This window comes from Haliaeetus albicilla, chromosome Z (assembly GCF_947461875.1).
Source record: "Haliaeetus albicilla chromosome Z, bHalAlb1.1, whole genome shotgun sequence".
In the NCBI taxonomy this organism is placed as follows: Eukaryota; Metazoa; Chordata; class Aves; order Accipitriformes; family Accipitridae; genus Haliaeetus; species Haliaeetus albicilla.
Window position 1 is genome coordinate 72,100,918 of NC_091516.1, and position 9,158 is coordinate 72,110,075.

At 68.7% G+C, this 9,158-nt stretch overlaps 2 protein-coding genes across 4 annotated transcripts; both read left to right on the forward strand.

Moving 5' to 3' along the window:
- Positions 1–620: 620 nt before the first annotated feature.
- LOC138683677 (leucine-rich repeat and fibronectin type III domain-containing protein 1-like) lies at positions 621–6,208 on the forward strand. 3 transcript variants are annotated; one of them, XM_069775710.1, is made up of 5 exons: positions 621–1,269; positions 2,822–2,869; positions 3,136–4,482; positions 4,600–4,787; positions 4,894–6,208. In XM_069775710.1, the coding sequence occupies exons 3-5, from the start codon at positions 3,158–3,160 to the stop codon at positions 5,826–5,828; spliced, it is 2,448 nt and encodes an 815-aa protein (XP_069631811.1). In that variant the 5' UTR covers positions 621–1,269; positions 2,822–2,869; positions 3,136–3,157; the 3' UTR covers positions 5,829–6,208. The 3 variants fall into 3 exon arrangements, with proteins under 3 accessions (XP_069631811.1, XP_069631810.1, XP_069631812.1); XM_069775709.1 differs by lacking the exon at positions 621–1,269 and having other exon boundaries at positions 1,344–2,869; XM_069775711.1 differs by lacking the exons at positions 621–1,269; positions 4,600–4,787 and having other exon boundaries at positions 1,348–2,869; positions 4,894–5,609.
- Positions 6,209–7,812: 1,604 nt separating this feature from the next.
- Positions 7,813–8,903, forward strand: LOC138683951 (syncollin-like). Its single transcript, XM_069777382.1, has one exon. The coding sequence runs from the start codon at positions 7,944–7,946 to the stop codon at positions 8,343–8,345; it is 402 nt and encodes a 133-aa protein (XP_069633483.1). The 5' UTR covers positions 7,813–7,943; the 3' UTR covers positions 8,346–8,903.
- The last annotated feature ends 255 nt before the right edge of the window (positions 8,904–9,158 follow it).

Sequence of the window (9,158 nt, forward strand, 5' to 3'; positions counted from 1 at the left end):
CGAGATGTCCCCCTCTCGCGGCCCCGCCCCGGTTCGCCATTGGGCTGCGGCGCTGCCAATGGGAGCGCGGGAGGGCGGCCCTCGCGGCGTCTCGTGGGGCGGGGGGGAGGCAAGAGCCGCAGCGCCGCTCCTCCCCTTTGCGCCGGCCACGCCCCCTCCCCGCCACGTCCCTCCCGAGACCACGCCCCGTCTCAGCCCACGCCCCCTCTAGGCATAGACCACGCCTCCTACAATGGCCACGCCCACGGCTCCACCTTCTCCCCTCCCGCGCCGGGGGCGGGCGGGGCTTGAAGGGGCGGGGCTTCAGGGTGGGGCTGGGGGCGGGGCCTATGGGGCGGGGCTGTGGGGCCGTGACTCGGGGGCCCTGACCACAGGGCGCACGACCCCGGTCCCCAGTGTCCCCAGTGTCCCCAGCCCATGTCTCCCAGTGTCCCCCAGTGTCCCCGTCCCGTCCCCGCTGTTCCCCAACGGCTCCGGCCACGCGTCCCCCGTGTCCCCAGCGTGGGGGGACACACACAGACAGGGACAGACAGAGGGGGAATGGGGAGGTGGAGGGAGGGACGGACAGACAGACGGAGGGAGGGAGGGATGGACAGACAGACGGGCAGACGGGGGGATGGAGGGAGGGTCGGGGGAGGACAGACGGACAGGGACCGACGGACAGAGGGACCGGTGGCTCCGGGGCCCCGCCGGTGCGGAGGAGCAGAGTCCGTCCCGCTTCCCTCGGTCTGTGGGTCCGTCCGTGGATCCGTCCGTCCGTCCGTCCGTGGGCCCGCCCGCCGGCCCCGCCCCGCCCCGCCCCGCCCCGCCCCGGCGGCTCTGCGGCTCCGAGCGGCGGCGGCGGCCTGTGCCGGCGGGACCGGGGCTGCACCGGCACCGTAACCCGCACCGGGGCCGCCCCGCCGCCATCCCGGGGCCGCCCCCCCCTCCCCCCCGCCCTCCACCCGCCCCGCATCCGCCCCGCCGCCATCAGCCCGGGCCGGCATCCCGGTCCACCCCCCCCCACCCTCCGCCACCCGGCATCCCGGTGCTCCCCCACCCCGGTACCGGCATCCCCTCCATCCCATCGCCCCTCCCCAACCCCGCTACAACCGGGCCCGGTGCCCCCTCCTCCTCGGTGCTCTCCCCCCACCCCCCGCCCAGCACATGGCCCCCCGCCGGGGCGAGGCCTGACCGGGCCCGGTGCCCCCCCCCCCCCGCCCTCCCCTCCTCGGCCGGTGCCGCGCTCGGAGCCGCGATGGGAGCGTCAGTGGGCTGAGCCCCCCCCAGGTACCGGGAGCCTTCACCGGGGGGGGTGGGGGAGCCGGTTGCCGGGGCTCAGGGTACTGGGGGGTGGCTATGGGAGGGGGGGACAGCGAGGGGGGGGGTTACCCGAGGGGGGGCACCGGGGGCTGAGGGAGGCACTGGCAGACAGGTCCCTGGGTTGTTGTGTCCCATACTGGTCTGTGCTGGGCCACACTGGGCTGTGCAGTCTTGTACTGGTCTGTGCTGGGTCTGTACTGGGCTGTGTTGGGCTCTACTGGGCCATACTGGGCTGTGCAGTCCTGTACTGGGCCATGCTGGGCTGTTCTGGGCCATGTTGGGTTGTACTGGGCTCTGCTGGCCTCTACTGGGCTGTGTTGGGCTCTACTGGGCCACACTGGGCTGTGCTGGGCCATACTGGGGTGTGCTGGGTTTTACTGGGCTGTGCTGGGCCTTACTGGCCTGTACTGGGCTGTACTGAGGTATACTGGACTGTACTGTTTATACATGCGGGGATGTGCTGGGCTGTGCTAGGCCATACTGGGCTGTGCAGTTCAGTACTGGGCCATGATGGGCTGTTCTGGGATGTGCTGAGCCATATTGGGATATGCTGGGTCTTACTGGACCATACTGGGCTGTGCTGGGCCATACTGATCTATACTGTCCTATATTATGTTGTACTGGGTTGTGCTGGGCCATACTGGGCTGTGCTGGGCCATACTGATCTATACTGTCCTATATTATGTTGTACTGGGTTGTACTGGGCCATACTGGGCTGTGCTGGGCCGTACTGGACTGTACTGGGCCATGCTGGGCCATCCTCAGCCATACTGGGCTGTGCTGGCCATGCTGACTTATATTGGGTTGTACTGGTCCTTACAGGGCTGTACTAGCTTGTTCTGGGCTGTACTGGGTTGTACTGGGCCATGCTGGGCCATCCTCAGCTGTACTGGGCTGTGCTGGTGGCCCATGCTGCATTATACTGGGTTGTACTAGTCCTTACAGGGCTGTACGAGTTTGTATTGGGTCATACTGGCTTGTACTGGCCCATACAGGCTTGTACTGGTCTATGCTGGGTTGTGCAGCCCGTTCTAGCTCCTACTGGGCTGTACTGGGTTGTACTGGGCTGTACTGGGTTGTACTGGGCCATACTGGACTGTGTTGGGCCTTACTAGACTGTGATGGGCCATGTGGGGTATTACCAGGTGATACTGGGCTGTACTGGCCTAGACTGCGCTGTACTGGACTTTGCTGGGCTATACTGGGCCATACTGGTGTGTATGGAGCTGTACTGGACTGTTCTGGGCGATACTGGGCTGTACAGGAGTGTGTGGAGCCATGCTGGGCTGTATTGGGCCATACTGGGTCTTACCAAGCAATACTGGACTGTACTGGCCTGCACTGGGCCATACCGGGGTCTGCTGGTCTCTCCTGGGCCAGGCTAGTCTATATGGGGCCATATGGGGGTAGACGGAGCCATACTGGGCTGCGTGTACTGGTGGGTGCTGGTCTCTACCGGTAGGTACTGGTCCATACTGGTGGGTACTGGTCCGTACTGGCCCATCCCCTGTCCCCACAGGCCCCGCGGCGACGCCCGGACGGGACCGACATGGAGCCCTGAGAGGAGGTAATGGGATCACACGGAATCACACGGAATCACATGGGATCTCACGGCTCCCAGGGGATGGGGGGGGGGTCTCCCCATGGCACTGATCCCGACCCCCTGGGCCCCATCCTACCCCATGGCCCAATCCTGCCCCCCTTGGGCCTGATCCTGCCCCCCCCCCCGGGCCCGATCCTGCCCCCCGGGCCTGATCCTGACCCCCTCCCCCTCCTTGGGCCCGATCCAGCCCCCGTGGCCTGACCCTGTGTCCCCCCCCACCTCGCCCGCAGGCGCCGCCGGGGCCGGCGGAGGATGGCGAAGCTGCTGGTCCCCCTGGTGATGCTGGGGGCGGTGGCGGGGTCCCACCGCTGCCCCCCCCGCTGCCTCTGCCCTGCGGCCGCCCCCAACCCCACCCTCCTCTGCGCCCGCACCGGCCTCCTGGCCGTGCCCCCCACCCTGGACCGCGCCGCCGTGGAGCTGCGTCTCGCCGACAACTTCATCGGCGCCGTGGGACGCGCCGACTTCGCCAACATGAGCAGCCTGGTCCACCTCACTCTCTCCCGCAACGGGCTGCGCCGGTTGGCGCCTGGCGCCTTCGCCGATCTCCGCGCCCTCCGCGCCCTCCACCTGGACGGCAACCGGTTGCCGGCGCTGAGTGGGGCGCAGCTGCGGGGCTTGGCCAGCCTCCGCCACCTCATCTTGGCCAACAACCAACTGGCCGCCATCGAACCCGCCGCCTTCGCCGCTTTCGCTGCCACAGTGGAGGATCTCGACCTCTCCCATAACAATTTGCCGGCCTTGCCGTGGGAGGCGGTGGCCGGCATGGCCAGTTTGGCCACCCTCACCTTGGATCACAACCTCTTGGAGCGGGTCCCCGCTGGGGCGGTGGCGCGGTTACCCCGCTTGGCGCGGTTGGACCTCACCGCCAACCGCTTACGGGCGTTACCGCCGGTGCCGGGACCACCGGGACCCAGTTTGGCGGCGGGGGGGAACCCTTTGCATTGCAACTGTGAGCTGCTGTGGTTGCGCCGTTTGGCGCAGCCAGGCCGGTTGGAGAGCTGCGCCTCGCCGCCACCGCTCGCCGGCCGCTTGCTGTGGGCTGTGCCGGAGGAGGAGCTGGCATGCCGGGCGCCGGCCATTGCCGGAGCGGCCGCCGACCCCGCTGCCGTGTTGGAAGGCCAACCCTTACGGTTGGGTTGCGCTGCCGCCGGCGACCCGCCGCCGGCGCTGCATTGGTTGGGTCCCGACGGGCGGTTGGTGCAGAACGGGTCACGCCGCGCCGTCCGTCCCGATGGCTCCTTGGAGCTGCGGGTGGCCACGCTCCGCGACCACGGCGCCTTCACCTGCGTCGCCTCCAACGCCGCCGGCGAGGCGGCCGCCCGGGTGCAGGTGGCCGTCCTGCCGCTGCCCGTCCCTCATGGGGATGGGGATGGGGACGCCGAAGCCGGGCCCGGTCCTTCTGACATGGCTCGCGCCGGCGGCAACGAGTCGCGGGTGGCGGGTGAGCGGCGCATCGTGGCGGCTGAGCTGACGGCCTCCTCGGCGCGCATCCGCTGGCTGCCCCAGCGCCACGTCCCCGGCATCCGCATGTTCCAGATCCAGTACAACAGCTCCCTCGACGACTCCCTCGTCTACAGGTGGGTGCCTGCGGGGGGAGTTGGGGGGGGGGGCTCGGGGGGGTCCTGGGGGGGCTGCAGGGGGGGCGCAGAGATGTTGCAGGGGGCTGGGCGGCACTGCATGGCCTTGCATGGCAGCCTGGGACGTCGCTTGGCATGGCACGGCACGGCACCGCGGGGCATGGCATGGCGCCGTGGGGAATCGCATGGGGCCGTGGGGCACAGCACGGGACTGCATGGCACCTCATGGCACAGCGTGGCTTCGCACGGAGCCCGGTGGCATTGCACAGCACCGCATGACGCCGCAAGCCGTCGCGTGGCACCAGGTGGGGTTGCACGAGGGCCCCAGTGGCGTCGCATGGCACCGGGTGGGTGGCCTTGCCGTGCCGTGCCCCCCCGCCCCCCAACCTCCTCCGTGCCCCCCCTCCCCAGGCTGCTGCCCCCCTCCAGCCGGAGCTTCGTGCTGCGGGACCTGGCGGCGGGGCGCGAGTACGACCTCTGCGTCTCGGCGCTCTACGCCGAAGGGGCGACGGCGCTGCCCACCGCCCGCGCCCTCGGCTGCATCCGCTTCGCCACGGCCGGCGGGGCGCCCGGTTGCGCCGCCCTCCCCCGACCCCATTTTTTGGGGGGGACCGTCATCATCGTCATCGGCGCCGCCATTGCTGCTTCCGTCCTCGTCTTCATCCTCATCCTCACCGCCCGCTACAAGGCGGCGGCTGCCCGCCGCCCCCCCGCCGCCGTCGCCAGCGTCTGCTCCCAGACCAACGGCACCCACAGACCCCCCGAGCCGGAGCCGCCGCCGCCGCCGCCGCCGCCGCTGCCCCCCGTCCTCCCGCCCCCAGCACCCATGGGTGCTGCCGGTGGGGGGGCGCGGGGGCTCTTCCCCAGCCACAGCTACCCGCGGCGCGCACGGACTCGGCGCCACGGCTCGCTGCCGCGCCTCGACCTGCCCGACGCGGCCCCCACCCTGCGGCCCTCCTTCGGCAGCACCCACTGGATGCTCGAGAGCACCGTCTAGGGGGGGGGCAGGGGGCAAGCGGCACCCTAGGGTGCTTGGAGGCAGCCCCCCCCCCCTTCCCCGGTGGCACCGGGTCCTCGGCATCCCTGTACACTCCTGGGTGCTCACGTGCACCCCTGGGTGCCCGAATGCAGCCTTGGGTGCCCGAATGCACCCTCGGGTGCTGAAACACAGCCTTGGGTGCTTCTGGGTGACCAAACGCACCCTTGGGTGCCCGAATGCACCCTTGGGTGCTCCTGGGTGTCTGAACGCAGCCTTTGGGTGCTCCTGGGTGACCAAACGCAGCCTTGGGTGCTCCTATGCAGCCTTGGGTGCCCGAATGCACCCTTGGGTGCTCCTGGGTGTCTGAACGCAGCCTTGGGTGCTCCTGTGTTGCTGAAGACAGCCTTGGGTGCTCCTGTGCACCCTTGGGTGCCTGAATGCACCCTTGGGTGCTCTTGAGTGTCTGAACGCAGCCTTGGGTGCTCCTGGGTGACCAAACGCAGCTTCGGGTGCCCCCGTGCACCCTTGGGTGCTCTTGGGTGTCTGAACGCAGCCTTGGGTGCTCCTGGGTGACCAAACGCAGCTTCGGGTGCCCCCGTGCACCCTTGGGTGCTCTTGGGTGTCTGAACGCAGCCTTGGGTGCCCCTGGGTGACCACACGCACCTTTGGGTGCTCTTGGGTGCCTGGTGCACCCCTGGGTGCCCGTACGCAGCCATGGCTGGTTGCCTGTGGCCCCCCCCCCCCCTCCGGGTGCTTGTGGGTGCCATCGGGGTCCTGCACGCACCCCATGGTGCTCCTCGAGGTCCCCGTGTGCACCCACATGCCCCCCCCCCCGCCATCGGTATCTATGTGCCCCCCCCCCCAGCTCTCCGGGGGCACCCGTATGCAACCCAGTACCTACTTGCCCCCGTGGCACCCCCGGGATGTGCGTGGGCACCCGGACACGCGTGGTCACCCGGACACGCGTGGTCACCCCGAGGGGGGGGGGATGCGCGCCCGGGGACTTGCGCGCGCCCCGACACGCGTGTGCGCCCCCCCCCCCGGCCTGCCCCCCCGCCGCGGTGCCTTCGGCCGGGCCGGCGGCGGCGGGGGGGGCCCCGCACACGCCACTGACATGTCTGCACAGATGACACGAGAACCGCAGCCCCCCCCAACCCTACCGGGGGGGGGCACCGGACGCCTGGGTTCCCCCCCCGCCTCCTCCCCACCCCCCGTTGTCCCCTGTCCCCGTCCCCCCCCCCGCCTCGGCCCGGGGCCTCCTATCTGGCTGGTCTGGATAACCCCGTGGGGGTCGGCCCCCCCGGCCCCCCTATTTACCCCTTGCCCCCCCCGTCACCCCCCCATCCCCATTTGTCTCTTTAAACCCCCCCCCGCTCCCCCATCACCCCCCTATTTGCCCCTTAACCTCCCCTATCTGACCCCCCCCCGGTTGCCCACGCTCCCCCCACCAGCCGCCCCCCCCCGGGCCCCCCCCCCGGCCCGCTGCAGTGTTTAACACAAGTTTTTACATTAAAAACCTGTGCCCCCCCCCGCCCGGGGCGATTAAACCTTTTCTGTGTGAAGAGGAGGGGGAGCCGCTCTGTCTGTGGGGGGGGAGGTGGGGTCCCGGGGGGTCCCACCGTTCGCGGGTTCCCCCTTTATCTGGGGGGGGTCAGGGGGGGTCCGGGGAGCCCCAGCCTCATACGAGACTCTCGAGAATCTCCCGTCCGCGCCGCCCCTCCCCCCCCCGCGCAAGAGGCAGCACCCTGTATGCAAATGAGCTCATTAGTATGTTAATGAGCGGACTAACGAGGTGGGCGCCGTCGCCATTGGCTGGGGGGGCGGGGGGTCGACTATGCTAATGAGGGATGGGTTAATTAGCCCCCTCCGCGGTTGCCGGGATACCGTTGCTGGGATGCGGGGGGGATGCAGTTGCTGGGAGACCATCGGCGCCATGGCAAGGGCGTGGCCTTGGGTCATTAATATGCAAATCAGGGGCGGAACTGGCACCCCCCCATCACTGTTCCCCCCCATCGCCCCCGGGCATCTGCTAATTACCCTCCCTCATTTGCATACAGGACACCTGTGTCCCCAGCCTGGCCTCCCCCCAGCCCCCCTCCGTGCCTCAGTTTCCCCAAGGCCACTGCCGAGGCCATGGCGGGGGAGGGGGGGGGAGGACACCTGGGTCCCTTCCCAGGGGGGAGGGGGGGGTCCCCTGACACCTGGGTCCCCTCCCAGGGGGGTGGAGGTCCCAAACATCTGGTTCCCCTCCCACAGGAGTGGAGATGCTGGGGGCGGTTGGGGGGGGCGGGAGGGGAAACACACCTGGGTCCCTTCCCAGGGGGGTGGAGATCCTGGGGGGGAGGCCTGGGACACCTGGGACCCTTCCCAGGAAGGGGGGGGCTCCACACCTAGGTCCCAACATCTGGGTGTCCCCCCCCCTCACCCTGTCCTTGGGCTCAGGTATATCTGGGCAGCGCCGGGGGCAGCAGCGGGGTGGGCAATGGCGGCGGCAGCGGTGCTGGTGGTGCTGGCAGCGGCGGTGCTGGCGGGGGCTGAGGCGCAGTGCCCGAACCCCTCCGACCTGCGGACGGCCAACGGCACCCGCATCTGCGCAGAGCTCTACACCGACGACAGCGCCTACTATGACCAGTGCTGCGGGGGGTCCACCCTCGTGGTGTACCCCGGCTCCGACGTCCCCTACATGCCCCACGGCTGGGTCGCCACCGTCTCTTCCTTGGTGGTGGGCACCCGCTGCGAGCTGACCGTCTGGTCTCGGGCCGGCAAGAAGGGGAAGACTCGGAAGTTTGCGGCCAGCGCGGTGCCGCGGTTGCAGGAGGTGCGGCGGGGGCTCTTCAGTGACTGGAACAACGCCATCAGGGGCTTCTACTGCCAGTGCCGGTGAGGCAGGTGGCACAGGGCGGTGCGGGTCAACACCAGTCAACATGAGTCAGCACAAGTCAACGCAGGCCAATGCGAGTCAACACAGGCCAAGACAAGTCAACATAAATCAACCCGAGTCAACGTGGGCCAATACAAGTCAACATTAGCCAATACGAGTCAACGACGTCCAACACAAGTCAACCTCGGCCAAGACGAGTCAACGTGAGTCAACGTGGCCCAAGAAAAGTCAACGTGAGTCAACAGGGGCCAAGACAAGCCAACATGGGCCAAGACAAGCCAACACAAGTCAAATTGAGTCAACGCGGGCCAAGACAAGTCAATGTGAGTCCACACAGGTCGCCGTGAGTCCACATGGGTCAAGGCTGACAGATGTGGGCTGACACGTGTTGATGTGGCAGTGCCACCCCCGCCTCCGCCCCCCTCCCCAGCCTCACACAGCTCCAAGTGCAGCCAATAAAGCCTGGAGGCTGCAGCAGCTCCTGCCTCACGGGTGCTTTATTGGGGTGGAAGTGGGGTGGCAGGCAGTGGCCTCCCAGGTATCTTTGGGCAGGGAGAAGTGGGGTCCCCATGACCATCACCCTGTGACCCCCCTCCTCCCCCAAGCCAGGACCTGGGGAGGGGTACCGGGGGGGTTCCCACACACTCAGCCCTGGGTGGGTCACATGTGTGGGCAGATGTGCACACGTTCCTCACGTGCACACACATCACACATGTACGTGGGCATGCACATGTGTGACCCTACATGCACACACTACTACCTGTGTCTGCATGCACAGGCTGCCCCCCCCCTCAAAGAAACCACATGGGACACAGC

Coding starts and splice junctions, on each gene's coding strand:
- LOC138683677 (XM_069775709.1), top strand. CDS start 2,703: ATGGGGGTAGACGGAGCCATACTGGGCTGCGTGTACTGGTGGGTGCTG. Junction 2,870..3,135: donor ACATGGAGCCCTGAGAGGAG/GTAATGGGATCA, acceptor CCTCGCCCGCAG/GCGCCGCCGGGGCCGGCGGA. Junction 4,483..4,599: donor GACGACTCCCTCGTCTACAG/GTGGGTGCCTGC, acceptor CTTGCATGGCAG/CCTGGGACGTCGCTTGGCAT.
- LOC138683951 (XM_069777382.1), top strand. CDS start 7,944: ATGGCGGCGGCAGCGGTGCTGGTGGTGCTGGCAGCGGCGGTGCTGGCG.